We start from the raw sequence: 18,966 nt of genomic DNA on the forward strand, positions 1-18,966 counted from the left end.
GGGGGAAAGGGCTGGCAAATCCGGCAGGTTTCGAGAATCAACTCTTGGGGTGTGTGCAGGGGCGTCTGCACATGGGGGGAGTGCCCGCCCGTGGCCCCTTGCTCACGGCCTCCCCGCTCGCTCCCTTTGCCCAGCTCTGGGGTGGTGGCTCCGGATGGGGCCTCCGGTCCAAATCGCCCTGCCTGCCCATTCAGCCTCCCAGCACTTGCCAGCCCCAGCCCATCCGAGCCCTCATTTGTTGCAATAGTAACAGCTCCCGGATCCACCCCCCTGCGTGCACACACACACACACACGCGCACGCACTCACACGCACGCACACCCCTCCCTGCCACTAACCTTTGTACTTGGAGCCGCTCCATGCCCCGGTTGCCAGCCAGCCCTCCCCCGGCCCTTGCTCTGGGCCCCCATGGCTGCAAGTGCGGGCAGGCCCGGGGGCGCGGGGCAGCACGCGGCGCCCGGCGGGGGCGGGGGGCGCTGGGGGGGGTCTGCCAGCCCCTGCCCTGTCCCGCTGCCAGCTGCCCCTTCTGATTGGCTGGAGCGGCTCATTATGCTAATGACTTGCGTCTAGGCAAGGGCCAGCAGGCTGACGTCACCAGGCAGAGTGGCAGCAGCTGGAGGGAGAGCCGAAGAAAGCGGCGCAGGCGGGGGGGTCCGCGGGGGGGTCCGGCACATCCGCGCCCCCTGCCCCTGCCCCTGCCCCGGGCAGAGCCGGCGGCAGCGCGGCCGAGGCGGCGGCGGAGGGAGGCGAGGGAGCGCCTCGGAGCCGGCGGGGGGAATATGGCTACTGTAGCCAACGGAGTCGTGCAGCAGCAGCAGCAGCAGCAGCAGCAGCAGCAGGACAGCGCTCCGTTCAGCACCCCGAACAGCTCCGCCAGGATGAACGGGCTCAGCCACGGCCAGGGCACCATCGCCATGAAGGACCACGATGCCATCAAGCTCTTCATCGGGCAGATCCCCCGCAACCTGGAGGAGAGCGACCTCAAGCCCCTCTTCGAGGAATTCGGCAAGATCTACGAGCTGACAGTGCTCAAGGACCGCTTCACCGGCATGCACAAAGGTAGGGCCCCCGGCGCGCGCCCGCCTGCCCGCCTTGCCCACGCCAGGAGCCACAAAGGGGAGGCAGCCTGGGCAGGGAGCGCGCGGGAGCCCATTCAGAAACACGCTGCCATGACATAAACACCAGCCCTGCTGGGTCCCAGGGGCGCCCGCCGGCTCCAGCTGGGCAGCTCGCTTCCTCCCCTCCCCTCCCCCCAGCTGCCTGGGGATTTGAGGGGGGAAGTGGGAAAGTTGGGTGGGAGGCTGAGCAGCGTGGCCAGCTATTTCACACTTTTCTTGTGGGGTTGATCAGGCTGCGTGTGCCATCAGGGCTGGCGTGGCTTGACAAATCTGCCATGAAGTCATGGAGAGGGGAAAAAAAGCCCTAGGAGTTCCCTCCCTTCCCCTTCTTCCACCCTTCTTGGCTTAGTCTGGCTGGGGTAAGAGGGGGGAACAGGCTGCAACTTTTTCACAGCCTTTGGTTTCCTAGCTGGAACGAAAACCATGAAAGATTGAGGCTGAATGGACACAAGCCCTTTAAGCACTAAGGTGTTGTTTATGGCTGGGATTATAGTGTAGTGGTGGTGGGGGGGGTAGACCATGCAGGGAAAGATGGTGTGTGTCATCTGTTGACAGCTGTTATCTTCCTTGAATGAAGAAAATGAGAGGGGAGCAGTGGGGGGAAGGAAACTGTCCTGGAAAGGATTTACCTGTTGGGTGACTTCTTCTTGCAACTGCTGGGAAAGTAGCAGCATGCCAGAAAGAAATGGGTAAATCAACTGAGCAGCAACAGCAAGAGCCTCTCTGAGAACCCAGCATTAGCTTGACCCTGGAGGAAGGCTCTGAATTTGAATACGCTCCCCATGCCTACCAGATGGATTCTTGGGGGTTGGGGGAAATCATAGCAACAGGCTGTGTAATTTTTGAAAGAAGCCAGGAAGTCTGGCTGGGTTTGTAGATCCACATCAGACGCTGTTTGATAAGGCATTGCCTACACACGCAGGCTACTTGTGTTTCCAAATCTCGGCTGAGCTTTAAATGTGTCATCGAATATTCTCTGCTCTTCAGAATGATTCACTTTGAGGGTGTGGACGGATGAAAGCCAGTACATTTCAGGACAACATCAATGCGGGGTTTTTGAGCGTTCCCCTCCACGCCAAGCCAGCCTCTGGGAAAAGCACAACAATAACAAAATCGCCCCATGCCTGCGTAACTTTAGCCAGGCTTGGCTGTATGGTGATGCTCCCCTACTGAATACAAAGCAAAGGCCTTGTAATCATGATTGTCTTCTCTAGTACTGAATGAGGAGTTAATACCCTGTGGTGTGCCTGGGAAAACATTATTCCTTGCTTTCCAATATATCCTAGGCAGGATTCGTAAGATGAGATTGTTATATAATGCTGAGTTCCAGTTCAGGTAGAAATGGATGAGGACTGAGACAGAGAACGGCATATTAAGGGATTAATGACCAGAGAAATCAAACTCTTTGCAGATCTCTCTTTAAAACAAACAAACAAGCCAGACCATTCCCATCCCTACAGAGCAGGGACAGGGGAAGATATGTGCCTCCCACATGGAAATAATAGAATGGTTTCTGAGACAGAAAATGAGACCCCACATTGCAGACAGAAGCAGCAGGACCTGGAGTTTCTAGGAAGCCAAGACGAAACTTGGCATTTAACATGATGGATAGATGCCTGTTACACAGCTGGCAGCTGCCTGGTCATTTTGACTCTCTGGTCCTCAGTTCAGTAACTGAGCATCCAGTATTTCTTTGTGTGCTTTCCTATGACCAGTTTTCCCACCCACCCAGAATGCCAACAATGCAGGTGCAGTTGATATTTTTTATAAACAAAGTACATATGACTTCCTTTCTTTCATTCTTTCTTTCATGTTCATAAAAAGTCTTGTTCAATCTGTCTGCCTGTCTGTCTATCTATCTATCTATTTTTGGGAAGACCTTCCCCCACTCCTCCAAAATCAAGCTTTAAATATCCTGCTCAATATAGGCAAACCAATTTCACACACTCATTTAATCAAATCTGCCATCCCTCCCTTCTTTTTAAGCTTTAGAATGGCAATAGTTCCGACTCGCCACCTCAGAACTTTGGCAAACATTTCAGGCTTACATATACAGTATTCTGCAAAATCCACAGAGGAAGATGCTGAGTTGATTTGAAAGGGTAAACACTGTAAATGCATATTGCGGAGAGGGAAGAGGAACATGTAGCTGGTAGCTGCAGAGATCGAGGTTGAGATTCTCAGTTTTCCATCAGCAACTTTCTTAAAATATTGAAAACCGATGCTGGTGCCTGGGTACATTCCCTCCATGTTACATGGGAGAGTAAATACGTTAAACATCAGGGAAGTTTCAAGGTAGTTTTAAACAAACAGAAAGAATCAGCAGCCCCCAATAGCTGTTGTCTATCTGATTGCATGCTGATGGCAACACTCTGCTTTGCCCCGCTGCTGAATTCCTTCTATTTGAAGGCGTGATGATTGCACTTATTAAGAGTTATTAATACTTAATCATCTGGCAGATTTAATTGTGCCAATATTAAAAATGCATCAATGTCAATTTCATTCATTAAATATTTACTTTTTTGAAGGGAAACTGTTTTGCTGCTGTTTTAATATCACTTTAAGAAGCTTTGAATATGACCTAATAATATAATTGGAAGAGAAAGACCCATGATTATATAGATTTACATATAAATATATATATATACTAGGCTGGAAGCTTTGCAAAAATTCCTACCCACTTGCCTTTGGGCAAGTAATTCTATTGGCAATTGGCTGGTAACATTTTGGGCATTTGTTTCATCGGCACCGAGAGCAAATATGTTTTGTACCCCAATGGGTGAATGGTCAGGATGATTTTGCCACGTCTGTACGGAAACAGTGCAGGCTGTATTGTGCAACACTTATTCATGACAACGAGCTCTTACTCCCACGACTCCGGGGGAGCTACTCACGTGAGTAAGCGCCGAGCAACGTGAGTCAGCGTTGGAAAATCTTGCGCGACTGGGTATTTTGGATTCACCAGCTGCAGCGTGTGCTAGTGAAAGAGTCAGAAATGGAGACCTTTGCTCATTCCAAGTAGCACTTCACACTTTTAGATCAATAGGATTGCTTGCTGAGGAAGGGGCTGGGAAGGACATCAGACTTTGGCCCAAAGAGATGGGGTTAAAAGATCTCTAAATTCAGGCTTGTAAATTAGCCCTAAAAATAAGATTATAAATTAACTGCACAGCAGAAGGCAGATACTCTCTCTCTCTCTCTCTCTCTCAAATGTTTTCCTAGCACTTAGGACTGGAAGGGGACCATCTGGCCTGGGATTGATGCATAAGGTCAAGAGTTCTGTCTAACACCCCTCTTGCCCCACCTTTAAAAACCAAGCCAAATCAAAGCCAAGTCAGTCCTTCCTTAAATAGTTGTACTAATCCATCCCCTGAAGCACTAAGTCCATCTCTGAGTTTTCCTCATCACAATCAGACACAATCATTCTCTAAAACAAAATCCTGGAACACAACCAATGTCCCATTGGCAGCAAAACCCTTTGCATTCCCCTTTCATTTGCTCCTTGTTTTATATTTGTTGTTGTTCTTCTTCCCTTTCCTGTGCCCACCCCTTTGCTCTTTGATCTTTCCTCTGTGGTCCCCGCCCCCCCCCCCCCCACTCCTCCCCCACCACCCAACTCCTTCTCTCATTTAGGTTTGTTTGCCCTGGGTCACAGCTGAAATTCAGCCCTGTCTGACAGCTTCAGGTTTTGGTGACTGAATTCAAATATGATTTTGAAATTTAGCCTCTAGACCCATATTCAGTGACTGAGCTGAAGGAGACTGGAGAAAGTGAATCAAAATGTCTAAAGAGAGATGAAAAGGAGATGGGCAAAGGAGGAAATAACCAACAGCTTTAGTGTTGTTCCTTTCAAACATGAAGATACAGAGTTGGGGAGATGCGCACACACAGGCACACAACACAGGCAATCTGCACCAACACATCTCAACCTTTCCCCTTTTGTACTGATAGCAATTAATAACAACAATGCGCAGTCCTCTATATTGATACGTGGTGCTTTTTGTGTGCAAGGATCAGATCCCGTGGTGCTTTACAAATTGTGCCTGTGGATGTGAATAGGTGTTTACTTCTTTACATAGAAAAGGTTTCCCTTCATGTTCTCCCTGCATCCTCCCACCCAGGGAAATGCAGCTGTCTCTGGGATGGGTCACTGTGTACATTTGCCAGTGCTAAACACAATGGGTTTAGGGCAGGGGTGAAGAGGACTGAGGTGTCCAGCTCAGTGTGCATGTGTTTTGGGGTGGGGTGAATTTAGGAAGGTTGAAAGCAAATACTAGAGTTGGAATTTAGCTAGAAAGATTGAGTGAGCTCTATAAACATCTATGTGTCTGTAAGACGTGTGTGTGTACGTAGATGCCGTGTGTGTGTGTGTGTGTGTGTGTGTGTGTGTGTGCGTGCGTGTGAGAGAGAGGGAGACAAGAGCAAGCTTTCTCTGCTGACATAGCAGGCTCACAGGCACTGTCTCCACTGGCACATTTTGGCTACCCCCTCCCTTCCCCTCCAGTAACAGCAGCAACCGAGAGAGCTGTGCTGGGCAGCAGCATTTTGAGTATGGTGAGGTGCAGAACTGCACGCAGCTGGGTTAGCAGACACAGTGCCAGAGACCCCTGCATAGACTCACACTCCCCGTAGGGGATCCAGAGATGTGTTAGGTATGGTGGTAATTCTTAGGGATTAAAGGAGGGTGGAGATGGAGGCAAGGAGAAGGGGGTCAGTTCATACTCCAGGTCTGAGAGAGCTGGGAACAACAATCCTCCCCATGGGCCTTTTCCAAACCGTGGTGGGATGCCCAGTGTGCCCTCACAGAGCTGAATCAGGCCCGGGTCTTTGATAGTGTTACACTATAGCCCAGGCCAGGCTCTGTCTCCCCCCTCCCTGTTGCTGAGGTGGCCTGGAGTACATCACAACCCCTGCAGGTGGGATTGGCTCACCCAGAACAATGTCCTCCTGAAGTCAAGCTGGAACCTTTCCCCCCCAATGCCTTGATGCAGAGATGCGCTCATGTCTTCCCATGATATGGGGTGAACCTGTCCTGCCACAGCCTGGCTCCTCTGCAGAGCTCTCCCTGGATTTGTGAATAGAGTTCATGCTGGGGAAATGGGTTGGGGCCTCATTTATAAGAAGCACAAGAACTGCATTGACATCTGTGGGGCAAGCTCTCCTCACAGCATTGCACCAGTTTACTTCACCTCATTCAGGAGAGACCATGGCTTTGTTTGAGGAGTGTGTGTGTGGGGAGGGTAATCTCTCTCCTTGGCCTATTCCTTCCTTGCCCTCTCTCCTATGACTCTCAACAAGAAGGCTAGTCAGTGCCAGCTCTCAGGAGGCCAGTGGTGCACTGGGCGCTGGCCCAAGAGCCATCAGCTCAGCTTGTTCAGGCCACTGGCCAGCTGTCATGGTCAGGACGTTCGGATGCTACCAGCTCACCATGCATCAGATCCGTTCCCTGGCAGAGCCCCCAGGGCTGGCCTTTTGCTTGTGGCCTGCTGGCTTTGCAATTGACAGCTTTTGCTGTCAGCAGTTGGAAGGAGAGGAGGGAGGGAAAAGAAAAAAAGGGAAGAAAGGGAGAGGTGAGGACATGGGAAGATGAGGGATGGCTGGAGAATAAAGCACAGCTGTCTGTGGCATTCTTAGCAACATCAGCCTGGGCAGTGGTGAGGAGGTGGGTGTGCTTCCTCTCCTGGCTGGGAGAAGTGGGCCTGGGCACTCTTTCTGGTCACTTTACTGTCTGGGGAAGAAGAGGCTTCATAGACAATCTCCCTGGTTACCAAATCCATGGTGAGCCAAAGGAGGGCTATGAGATATGTGGTGCCACCCAGGAAATGCCTTCCATCTATAATAGACCATGCTCCTGTGTCCTGGGTGAAGTGCAGAGCAATCCCATCCCAATGGGGTGGGGGCTGGTGGACACCCTGTAGCTGAGGAGATGCAGCTCCTGTGTGCACTGATGGATGCAGGGAGCTGTGATAGATGGACAGTGGGGTCTATATGATCTGGCTCATCCTCTTCTCTGGCTCAGCAGGACTGGGGTCCTCCTTCCACCTCACTCCATGGTCCTCTGCGAAGCTGAGACTCCCTGGGATCCTGAGGACAGAGGTGGGGAACAGTGATAGAGTAGGCAGCATTCCTAAGCTGGAGGTAAAGCTGCTTCAAGCAGCATGGATGCCGGCTTGGCCTCTCTGTGGCTGCTAAATTAGCTTTGCTAATGAGGGGTGGGCTGACAAGCCGCTACTCACTGCCAGTTGTGGATGCCCCAGGATCCAGATGATTCTCAGCAGATCCCCCCTTGATAGAGGTAAGACCTGAACACACCCCAGCCTGCCTTCCATCAAGTACTGGAGGGAACACTGCCTTGCTTTTCCCTAGAGTAATCTTGGTGCTCATCAATTTCTCCCTAGGCAGAAGAACATGCCAGGGGGTGCAACTGGCAGCCTGTTTGGGTGAAGGGGGAGATGGCAGGCATCTTGCTCTGATTAATGGACAAAAACAAATGCTGAGTTTGAAATACAGTCCTGGTAGAAGGTGGCAAATGCCATTGGTGTCCCTGGACTCAGACCAATTGCCTCAATATGCATTGATCTCAGCCTTTCTGGGATTCCAGCAGCCAACTCTGAGCTGTAAATGCAAGTAGAAGAATGGATGAGGTCCCCAGACCCCAAGTCAGGGGATGAGATTAGCCTGGGAAAGTGAGGCTTTTGTTTCCAGACTACGGAGGCCAAATTCACCAGGATGTAACCAAACTAAACTCTTCTGGAATGTCTACTAGACTTGGCCTGTGAACCTGTATGGACAGGAAGACAACCTTCCATCTGTCTGCCTGTCTGTCTATTGCAGTGATTCTCACCCAGGGTGCTGGGACAACCTGGGCTGCCACCAGACCCTTTGAAGGGTGCTGAGAGGTATGAGGAGATAAATTAGGTGTTAGGAGTTAAGCAGACAAACTTAGAAGATAAGCACAACCTCAGCTTATTCCTGCCTGGACAATGCCATGCTCTTCTGCAAGGAATATTCCCCCGCCCACAGCAGTGGTAATGGTGTGGCATGTGAGTACTGTGGGCAAAGACTGCGAGTGGATTTGTTTTTATAGTGCCTGTAGATGCTTGGAGATATACGTCCCTGGGCAGGTTCATCCAGGCATCTTCAGCTGCAAGTGTGGTGGACTGTGTGATTTCCACCCCCATTGCCTGTTCCAGCAGGCACTTTTCACGGGGCCTGGATGGGGATAGAGGTTCTTCTGCTCCTGTTCAGGGCTGTGTGTCCTCAAAAGATCAGTAATAACTGCAGGGAGCAGTGGGATGCAAACATGGCAGGGTTTTTAAGGCTGTGGCATCAGGATGGGGCAAGAGCAGTTGCCCGTATGGCTGTGTTTATATGGATTATAGATCCCACAATGCCATGCAAAGACCAGTGTGGGGAGAAGGGCATAGAATGGTGAGAGAGGTTCAAAAGAACCCTCTGCTATTGATAGTGAAGGTCCTGAGGGAGGGAGCACCTTTTGAATCTAGGAGTGGGGGACAGATGTGTGAAAGGGGGTAGGAAAGCAAACTAGAGGCAGTCCCTCCATTCCCAGACAACAAGAGGGCAGTTCCCACACAGTGCCATCTAGAAGGAGAGGATGAGGTGTGGCCTAAGTGGTGGGGTTTAGTAGGAGGATTTGGACATGTGATTTATAGGCTGGGAAGTCAGCAACCCATGTTGGGTCATTGCAGGAACTACTGCCTCTGGAAACCAGGTCTTCCCAGGAGGAATCCACTTCTTCAGCTAGCAGGTGTTTCCGTGGTTCTGCCATACTAATGGAAATCTTGCTTCCCAGTGGTTGTATTTTATGGCAGGAAGGTAAGGACGAAATTCAAGTCTTGTATAATGTTCCAGGTTTAGTCCCTCCAATGTCCTGTCCAGGATTTGAGCAACCAGAGATGAGAACCCACCCCAGGTCACAGGACTCTGTGGGTGCCCACAAGGTACAGATGTAGTTGGTGAAGCTCAGAATCCAGCCATTCATTTTTGAGGCATCAGGGCCTTGACATACGAAATAGTTTTTTGCTTAGTGAGAGCAGCCTTCTGCCCTGCTCCAGGAAGGGATGCAGTACTTTAGTGAGTGCAGGTGGGTTCCCTCTGAGGGAGGAGGTAGACTGCCAGCAGCCATGGGAACACCCATGTTTTCCTGGTAGCAAACCCAGCTGAAGCTGCTCTGGGCCAGAGAAGAGTGTCTTTGTCAACCCAGTAAAATGCTCAGTGGACCCCACCACAGAAAGCTTTGCTACCCAAGCAACTGGCAGGCCTTTCAAAAAGGGAGGGGGACACTGGCTTATACTTATGGTACCCAGGAGCCCTGTGTTCAGTTCAGTGCCAATGCCAGCTTCCTTACTTCTTCCATGTAGCTCAGCCTCTCCCTGCCTTAGTAAAATGGATCCAACTCTTTTGCACTTTCTTGAGACTTGCAAAGCTGAAGTCAAATGGGTATTTGGGTCCTGAGGGCCATATAAATGTCACTATAGTCAGAGGCTATTTGTGTTTGAGCTGAACCTTGTCTTTAGCTTGCCCCAAGGACCAGTGCAGTTTGGTCAAGTTTGTAAGAAGTTTCTTTGCTGGGGGGCCTGGCCCAGAAGGCTCTTCAATACACAGAGAAAATCAGCTCTTGGGAAAACCCAGCAGTGAAGAGGTTTGACTTCATCTGGTACCCAGCCACAGTACTGAGGGCTGCCCTGACCAGAACTAGGATGCAGTAGTACCTTGACATTTTGCTCATTGTTAAGGCAAATGCATTTCTGCCCCTATTCCAGAGCAGTTATAGCAGAACTAGGGGAAATCCAGAGTAAGACAGATAAAGCAACCAGAGGCAGCAGGGTGTGCCTAGTAGCAGGATTTCACAGCGAGAGAGATGCAAGGGAACACAGCACTTTGGTTTGGAGTGATGACTAAGAGGAGCTAGGCTCTGGGCATCTAGCCAGCATGGGCTAGTGATTTGGAAACAGGCCCCTGAGTCAGGAGATGTGAGTATGAGACCCATTTCTGCCACTAGCTCCAGTCTGCTAAGGCCACATTTTTAAGTACTCAGCATCCTGAGCTGAGGCTGGGTTGTCCGGATGGTTCAGCTCTTAGGCATATGCCTAAACTGAGACCCTCAAAGGTGTCTTTGAGTTAGGTAACCATGTCTGATATCATTTCATGTTGCTCTGAAGCTTCCTGCAGGGATAAAACCTTTTAGCAAGAAGGTGAGGGAAAGCTGGGCAAGAAGTCGGAGCCCAGATGGGTACAAAAAATGGTCCTGTTGATTTCAACTCCACCAGGTCTAGAAATCACTTTATAGACCAACTACTCAATGCAAAAGGGTCTCAAATGTAAAGGAAAGGTAAAGGAGCACATCACAAGCAGAGATGCCAGCATTTCTCACCTTATGACTGGTGTTCCCCATGATTTCATTGCATCTCAGGTGCTAAACAGGACAGGTGTGCCCACTGCCCGAATGGGAGACCTTGATGGACAAGTTCTACAGAGTGACATTTTACTTTGAGTTGTGCCAGGTTTCAGGAACGACAGAAAGTCCTCGGGGTGGGATCTAGAGCTCTGAGTTTGATTCCTAGCTCTGCCACAGGTCTCCTGTACAGATGGTTAAGTTCATAAGCTTTCTCTGAGCCTCAGATCCCCAAGTGTGAAGATCGAGGGGAAATAGATCTTCCTCCTACATGGGCTAAACCAGGGGTGGGCAAAATGCGGCCTACCAGGCCATTCTATCTGGCCTGTGGGGCCCCTAAAAAAATTTAGAGAATTAATATTTATCTGCCCCTGGGCTGGCTGTCATGCGGCCCTTGATGGCTTGCCAAAACTCAGTAAGTGGCCATCTGCCCAAAATAATTGCCTGCCCCCAGGCTAAACCCATGTGTTTGGGATGTTCAGACTACAGGAATGGGGCTGTAGAAATAGTGTACGTTTGCAGGAAGAGGACTGCAACACTATTACCTTACACTTATGGCAAGAGTCCCCTGTGTGACAGAGTACATAAGTGTTTCCACCTCTCCCACCCTTGCCTACCTGTAGCACTAGCTGAAGCATCTTGGATCCTGGACCATCCTTGGGGCTGCTCTAACTTACAGTTTCCAAGGAGCTGCTCACTCAACAAGAGTTACTGGTGTGCATTGGGCTTGGGTCTGTTGAAGGGCTAAGCACATTGCTGTGCTAAGGGAATGCTTCACAGGTGCTCCATGGCAGCTTTCAGTCACCATTGGACTCCAGGAACATAATATTATTGCAGAAGCAGAGAAAACAGCAAGAAACTGCTGGAGACAGACAGTCAGGGGGCAGACTCCACACCTCGGGATCCATGCTTATGGCTGGGCCACTTCCCAGAATTCCTTTCCCCAAATCCTAGCCCCAAGGCTCCATGGCTGTGATTTCCACTAAAGACTACGGTTCCCAGGATGCCATGCAATTGGGCCTCCCACAGTCATCTGATTACATGATCTGGAGCCACCACGCCTCTTGAGAAGCAGACAGCCCTCCCCAGGGGGTGAGTACGTGCAGGCTTGCTAGAAGCAAACACCTAGCTCCAGCCTGGCTGGGAGTGGGGGTATCCCCAGTCTGCAAATGATATGGGTCCCTCCCTGGCTAGCACAGGCAGGGAGAACAGCCCAGCTCCCAGGGAAGAAGGGTGCTGCCCTCAAAAAACATCCCTGCCTTTACACACACCTGCTGATGCTGTTCTCATGCTTGGGGGGAGGAAATGGGTGCCTGGCCCCCTTTGCAGCCTGATATAGGGCTGGCCTGTCGTGGGCAGCCTATAATAACAGCTTGTAGCCTTTATGGGCTCTGAGATGCTGTGGCCTGGTCTGGTATCTTAAGCTGTGAAGGTTCAGGCTGTTAGATTTAGAGGTCTCAGGTTCTCTCCCTGCAGGGGATCTAGCAACGGCTAGTCGTATTACTCCACCTCTGTAGGTCCTGTAGAGTGGGCAACAGACTCACAAAGAAGCTGCTTTTCCAGGAGGATTTGTTGTCTGACAGACCCACAGCTGTTCCTGAGCCCTCATGAGATCTCCTAGGCTAGGGTGCTTCCCACAGGAGCTGGGGTTTCCTGTGTCCTGGGCTCCACAGTTAGTTACTGCCTGCACAGCTGAAGGCACTTTTACTCCATGAACTGCTTAATCACTACCGTTTTTGAGCTACCAAGTGGCTGAAGGGCTTCCTTGCCAGGACTAAGGCAGGCTGTGCTGGGATGAGTAAGGTAGGGGTTCCTCTGTTTAGGACTAAAAGCCGGGGCCAGGGGTACATGGGGTCTGTGGTGTCTGAGGACCCTGCAGTCTGTCCTGTAGCTCAGCTTCTCCTCTAGCTCTTTTCCAGTCTGATACAGGCATTTGGGGCCCATGATAACCTGGGTCCCTTGTCCAGAATTTACTTGTTGATATCTGCATCTCAGTTTTTATTAAAAAACAGTAAGTTGTAGCCCTGCTGATTGGGAAAGGGAAGGAGAGCTTGTGCGTGGCACCTGCCTGAGTGAGCTGAGAGCATGGAACAAGTGCATGAGCCCAGGTGCCAGTGGGCACCCACTAAGGCCACCTCAGCAGAGTGCTCTCTGTAACAGGAAGGGGAAAGCATAGTGAAAGCTGAACAGCTGCGGTAAGTACCCAAGAGTACCTCCCGGGGGGCCCTGCAGGAGCTCCCAAAGAGAGGAGGTGTGGGTACTGCTGCTGGATGACATGCAGACTGCAGCCCCTTCCTTGTGAGGGCTCTGCCACCCTAAACAGGGAGGGGAGGGTGGCCTAGGAGTAGGGCTGGGGTTAGGGCAGCTCCCAGCCTGAGCTGACCCCCATCTCGCCACCTCGGCTGAAGCCTGCCGATCTGTTAATCTGGAGGGTTTTGTTTAATCCTGGTGTGTTTGGCTCTGCATGCTCACTCTAATTAAGCGGGCCTGGCTAATGCACTCCAGCTGCCTTAAACCTAATCCCTCCTCCCCTCCCCCACCCACAGGCCCAGTGTCTTCCCTGCACAGTGGCCAAATCTGTCCCATCTAGTTTACGGTCTCAGTCCCAGTCCTGGGAACAGGCAGGACATGAAGCTTTGGTCTCAGTGAGCTGTTGCCAAACACCAAGTGCCTCTGGACAGACCATGAAATCCCGGTGTGGATTCCCCGAGAGGGTTAAAGTCAGGCCTCTAGCTTTGCTAGCAATGCCAAGAAAGGGAACAGGGTGGCGTTGATGCCAAGCTGATGGACAAGGAGGAGGCTGGGATAGGGGACAGGCTGTTCCTCTGCTCTCAGTCAGGATAATTAATCTGTTGTGCTCAGGGTAGGTGCATTAACACATGCACATGTTGCCATTGACCTCAGTGGACCTGTCACATGCACATCTGGCCCTGAGCAATGAAGCTGTCAAGAAGGATCCAGTGCCTCCCCCATCCCTGTTGTCAGCAGGATCTTACCGCTGTGGGACCTCCTAACCTGAACCATCTAGTGACCCTTGCTCAGGACAGCAGAGGAAGGGGCCTCCCTCAGCAAGGACCTTGCCAAAAACGCACAGGGGTGATTCCTTCCCCCTCACTGGTGCCATGAGGACAGGAATCACCAGTGATGGGTGTCTAAACCCCTTGGTTGCTTGTGGGGATAGGGTAGCTTCCCATTACCCTAAGCCTGAGCTGGGGGCAGGAGAATTCCCAGCACCAAATCCCACTTGGGGAGAAGAGCCAGAACATTGTTCTTGATCCCTGAGTATTTATTTTCATCTGATTTGCTCCCAGGCCTATCCAACAGGCTGCATGCCCAAATTACTCTGTTAGTACTATTCTCACCTGGGGGTCAACTCACTCAGGTCAACCCCTCGGACAGAACCTGGCCTCCAACCCCATGGTGATGCGGCTGAGTGGCATCATCATTTGCATGGGGCCTCCTGCTAATGCCTGTCACAGACAGATTGGTCTATGGGATGGAGGAGCCGTGTGGTGTTTGTGGAAAGAGAGGGTTGGTCCTTCTCCTCAGGATGTCGGGTACCTTGCCAGGATGACAGATGTGTAACCCTGCAGGATGATTGCTAATGCCCCTTGCTTTGTCTTGACCAGGGTGGAGCAGTCAAGGTGACCCTTGAATCCAAAGTTCTTGTCTCCCCCGGCCCATGGCATGTGTGTGAGATGGAGAGCTGTCTTGAGAGCAGAGAAGACGTCTATGTGCTGGGAGGGTCTAGGATTTGATCAGCAGACAGGTCCAGATTCAAGTTCCCTAAGACTGGGAATACTTAGACCTATGTCCAGCCACTATGGCTGGCTTTTGCTGTGACATTGGTGAGACCAAAGTCCCTGAGGAGCTCAGCTCTGGCATACTTCCTGCTTGCTGGTCCCCTGCCCACTAGGTTGGGCAGGAATGAAGGTCCATTTCCCACCATGCACCCCCAGGGAGTCCTGGTAAAGCCCCTCCTAGAAGTTATTCCAGCCCAGACGTGATTGTCCAACATGAAGCCCCAAAGTGCTGTAGATCCCCATACCCATCTGGCTCTGAGAGGCAGGGGTCACTTGCTGTCTCCTTGACGGGAGGTGGAGGTGTCTTTCTGGGATATACAAGGAACCTGCAGCTCATTTCACACATGCAGAGGGAACAGGGAGCATCTGCTTAGTGACCTGCTCCTAGCACTGACTGTCTGGTATGGCAGGAGCTGGGACAAGATGCTGAGAGCTGGCGTGAGCTCCAGGTGCCTGTACTGGTCAGTGGCAGGTGTGAGGTGCTGGGAACCCAGAGCAAACCACTTCTTGGGCAAGGGGGCATGTGGCTCGTGTGGTGAGGTGACACAGCAGGGTCTGGAGTGCACGTGAGGGCTGAGCAGCTACTGAGAGTCGGGGGATTTGGCAGTTGTGGGGGGGACGTGTTGCAGGGCAGCAGGCATGGGGCAGGGGTGCATGGCCTGGAGTGCATGGGTGTTCAAGGGGGTGTTCGTGTCCATTGGAGGATGCAGTTGTGTGGAGACCACAGCGGGCAGGAGTGTGTAGCTGATTACACAAGGGTGGCAGCTGTGGGGCAGATTTCAGGTACGAAGTCTAAGCTTCTGCTGAGAAGAACCACCTCACAAAAGTTTGCCCGTGCTGGTGCTACCACCTCTCGCGGCTCTGGGAATGAGACGCAAGCGCTGTCTACATGTGGAAGAGAAGGCATTGATTCTGTTCCCCCAGCCCCAGACATTTCTGTGGGACACTTGCTCTAAGTGACTGTTAACCCTTGCGCCGCTCTCCCTGTGGCGGGCCATTTTCTCTGTCCGTGGAGACCTAAGGGCATTTATACACATGCTTCTGGAGCGAGGAGGGGCTTCAATTAGAGTGGCTCCAAGAGCTGCTGTAATTAAAGCGCCTGGAGCATCTCTTGTATCAGTGTCCCCGCGCTGAAAAATGGTGGCGGGGGCACTTTAACTACAGCTCATCGAACGAGTTTTAGTTAAAGCACCTGTGCCGCCATTGTTAAGTGTAGGGATGCTAATACATGAGGTGCTGGAGCACGGTAAGTGCTCCGATGCACTGTAATTGCAGTGCATTGAAGCCGCCTTGCTGCATGTGTCCAGGCGCCCTACGTTCCTGGCGTGCAGAGCCCGCTCTTCTTTGAGCGGGCGCAGCCAACACGGCCTGCGTTGGAGCTGCCTGGCGCTATGGCGCTGAGCTCCCTCAGCCCAGCCCAGCCTTGCCAGGCAGCCTGGACGCCCTGAGGGTGTATTTCAGTCTGAAATCATGCGGGCGCGTCAAAGACACAGCTGAGAAATGGCCATTTCATGGGAGTTTGGCTTTAGGCCCTTTGGGCGGGTTTGAAGCCTGTTCTAGAGTGAGCCTCAGGGCTGTCAATAGCAGCCAGCCCTAGCGAGCAACCACGCTGGGCCTTGGCCTGCTCACAGCCACCCCCGTGTCAATCAGGTCCTGCTCCCTGGCTGGCAGTGGCGTTGCACTGCTGTACAACCAGGGAAGGAGCAGAATTGGTCCCTTTGGCTTTTCCGCGATGTTGATGTCGGCCCCCAGAGCTGTCAAAGCCATGCCTGTGCTGGCAGCGTGTTCACCAAGACGTCTACCCGCGAGCTCCTACGTCAGCCCGGCCATCCCCGGCATTCACCCCTCTGCCCCGCGCCCCCGCTGGACTCATCGCTGTATGGCAGCTGCATTTCTACCTCACAGATCTTACGGAGCAGGGGCTGGGGCCTCTTTCTCTCACACCTGGGATTCCCGCTGGCCCCAGCGCAAAGCTGTGAAGTTTAAATGGTACCAATCTGACGCTCACTTAGCGCCGATGGCAGCAATGATACAGGGCACTGGGGCAGGCGGGCAGGGGGCAGAAGGCCGTAGACCTGTGACATGTCAGACTGCAGTCCAGTCCAGGCAACTGACCCACAGCGCATGCTGCCTCTCCGCCCGCCTCTGTGCATCTGCTCAGCCCCGTAATACTTCCTCTGTCTTTCTATCCATTGGGCTGTTTGTCTATCTTGGTTACCTACTTGTCTGTCCCTGTACATGCTCCTATCTCTCTGTCTCCCCTTCTCCGTACAAGGTGTATCTGTCTTTGTAGGCATTTATACAGTGGTGACCAGCCGGGCTTTCCAAATTTCTTAAAGCAGCCCTGTGAGAGGTGATTCAGGGCAAAGGTTGCCATGACCTCCATGTTCCCAGTGTCTCGGGGACACCCTTGCTGTGTGCGTGTAAAAATGTGTTCCCAAAGTGTCACCCCTGCTTAATCCCCCTGGGTTGGAGGGTCAGGCTGGGCTCTTTGTAACTCTGCCATCATCATTACCTTCCAGCCCTGTCTTGCCCTGGGTTACCCTTGTCCCCTCCCCTACTGCCATTCTCCACTGAGGGTGCAGAGGGTAACAGAGGGCAGAGTGCCGCTATGCCACGTGGACTCTAGTAATGATGTGGCTGACGATGTGTGAGCCCGGAGAGAGTCCAGCTCTCTGGCCCCGAGTGGTGCTAGCTCTCCTGGGCACTGCAGGTGGTGAGGCGTTGCCATGCTGAGCAAGGAGGAGCTGATGCCCAGGCTCGCTTTGCACAGTGATATGAACGTGTGGCCTGACTGCCCAGGGTTAGCACAATGAAGGCTGTTTCCCTTGGGGTTTCAGAGGGATCAGGCAGAGGGCTGGGCAGGCCCAGGTGGATGGTACAGTTCACTGTGTATGGAAGTCTCCCTGCTCCATGATGAAACATGCCCTTCGCTGCAGATGGGGAGAGGCTCCACGCCAGCTTCTTGCTGGGCCTGCACCATACCATCTGGGTAGGAGCTCTGGCGAGGAATCAGCACAGTAATGCTGTTCTTTCCACTCTTTCCAGGCTGTGCCTTTCTCACGTACTGTGCCCGGGACTCTGCCCTGAAAGCCCAGAGCGCGCTGCACGAACAGAAGACGTTACCTGGGGTAAGTGATGTGCACTAATTAATTTTTTATTTTATTTTTTGGAGTGGGTGGGGGGCATTGGGGAGCCTCTAGAGGAGAAATGCAGAAGTAGTGCATAGAAAACCTTCCCTCCCTACTGTGATGGTATTGATATTGATTTTCAGAGCAAGCAGATTTCAAACCAAATTCCAGCTTTCAGCAATGGCCTCCCTGTTGTACCCTGCAATTTTCTGTTTGGTATCAGACTGTGGCCAACAGTGCTTTGGGCTGAGGCTGGATGGAGCAGAAACCAAGGCAAGGGAAGGGTTGAGGCGGTGGAGAGGGCAACTCATTCAGACACTCTCCTGTACCAGGACTTTGGATAGAACTATTGGGCGAAAAATGTTGTCCAAGCCCATTTTGATTCTGCCGTGAGGGATAAAGTGTGGGCCAAGACCCACGACTGGTGTAAATCCACACAGCTCTCATGGAGCTTGGTTAACATAAGCCTGAGGGGAACACAGCCCCACTGACAGCCATTTGCAACAGATGGGGATTTGCCCCAATGACAGTGAAACTCAGCTAATTCACACCAGATGAGGACCTGGGCCTATTGACTGCAGTGAAGCTATGCTAATCTACACCAGCTGGAATGGATGGCTGTGCAGCTGTAGTCATTTGTGCAGCTGGGGATTTGGACCTGTTGACTGCAGTGGAGGTCTGCTGATTTACCTCTGCTAGGGATTGCGCCCCATGGACTGCAGTGGAGTTCTTCTGATGTACACCAGCTAAGATCTGGCCCTGTCCACTTTGGGGGAACTATGCTAATTGATACCAGTCTGGGTGTTGTAAGGTGTATTGGCCACTGTTTCTAAGATATGAATTCTTTACATTGTGGGGTTACTGGTGGGTTTCCAGGTCTATATAAAGCTTGGGCTAATTTCCTTTCATTCACTGAGGTTGGCCTTAAATTCCCTGGTGTGCATGTGTATTTTGGAGTGGCTGATGTGCATCTTTTCCATTGTAACCTAATGGGTTTTCAAACAAAACCTTGACAGTAGCACAGGGCCTGGCCCCACGGGAGATCTCCCAGGGGACTCTGATCCCAAAGGACAGGGAGCCCTACCTGGAGGGCAAGCTTCCTCCCTGCCTACCCAAACCTAATCCTGCTTGGGAGGAGGAGGAGGCAGGCATGTGAGGAAGCTGAAGCCAAATGGTTGGCCGTGTGCCATCGTAAATCCCGCATTATCTCTCTCCTTGATAACGTCAACCTCAGACGTCCTGGGGACTGTTATGTAACTTCCTTCCTCTGTGTGTGTGCTTGCGTGTGTTGGGAAATTTCATCTCTCTAGTGCCCATTCTGAAAGGCAATAAGAGCCGATTCGTGACTTGTAGCAATCTGGTAGCTGCTCCTTCAATATGGCATCATAGTGATTCACAGGGGGAGTGAGACTCAGTCCCAGCGAAGCGAGGTAGGATGAAGCCTAGGCACCAGCCATGGGTACGATGCCTAACTCACTGCGGCATAGCTTACACACCAGC

At 52.0% G+C, this 18,966-nt stretch overlaps 1 protein-coding gene across 6 annotated transcripts in view; it reads left to right on the top strand.

Moving 5' to 3' along the window:
* Nucleotides 1–752: 752 nt before the first annotated feature.
* CELF6 (CUGBP Elav-like family member 6) overlaps nucleotides 753–18,966 on the top strand; it is a 208,737-nt gene continuing 190,523 nt past the window's right edge. For all 6 annotated transcript variants that reach the window (XM_019499316.2, XM_019499323.2, XM_019499321.2 and 3 more), the window contains exons 1-2: nucleotides 753–1,058; nucleotides 17,384–17,466. In XM_019499316.2, the coding sequence (XP_019354861.2) occupies nucleotides 779–1,058; nucleotides 17,384–17,466 (363 nt within the window). In that variant the 5' untranslated portion in view covers nucleotides 753–778. The remainder of the gene's footprint in view (nucleotides 1,059–17,383; nucleotides 17,467–18,966) is intronic.

The sequence above is a fragment of the Alligator mississippiensis genome, chromosome 11 (assembly GCF_030867095.1).
Source record: "Alligator mississippiensis isolate rAllMis1 chromosome 11, rAllMis1, whole genome shotgun sequence".
NCBI lineage: Eukaryota > Metazoa > Chordata > Crocodylia > Alligatoridae > Alligator > Alligator mississippiensis.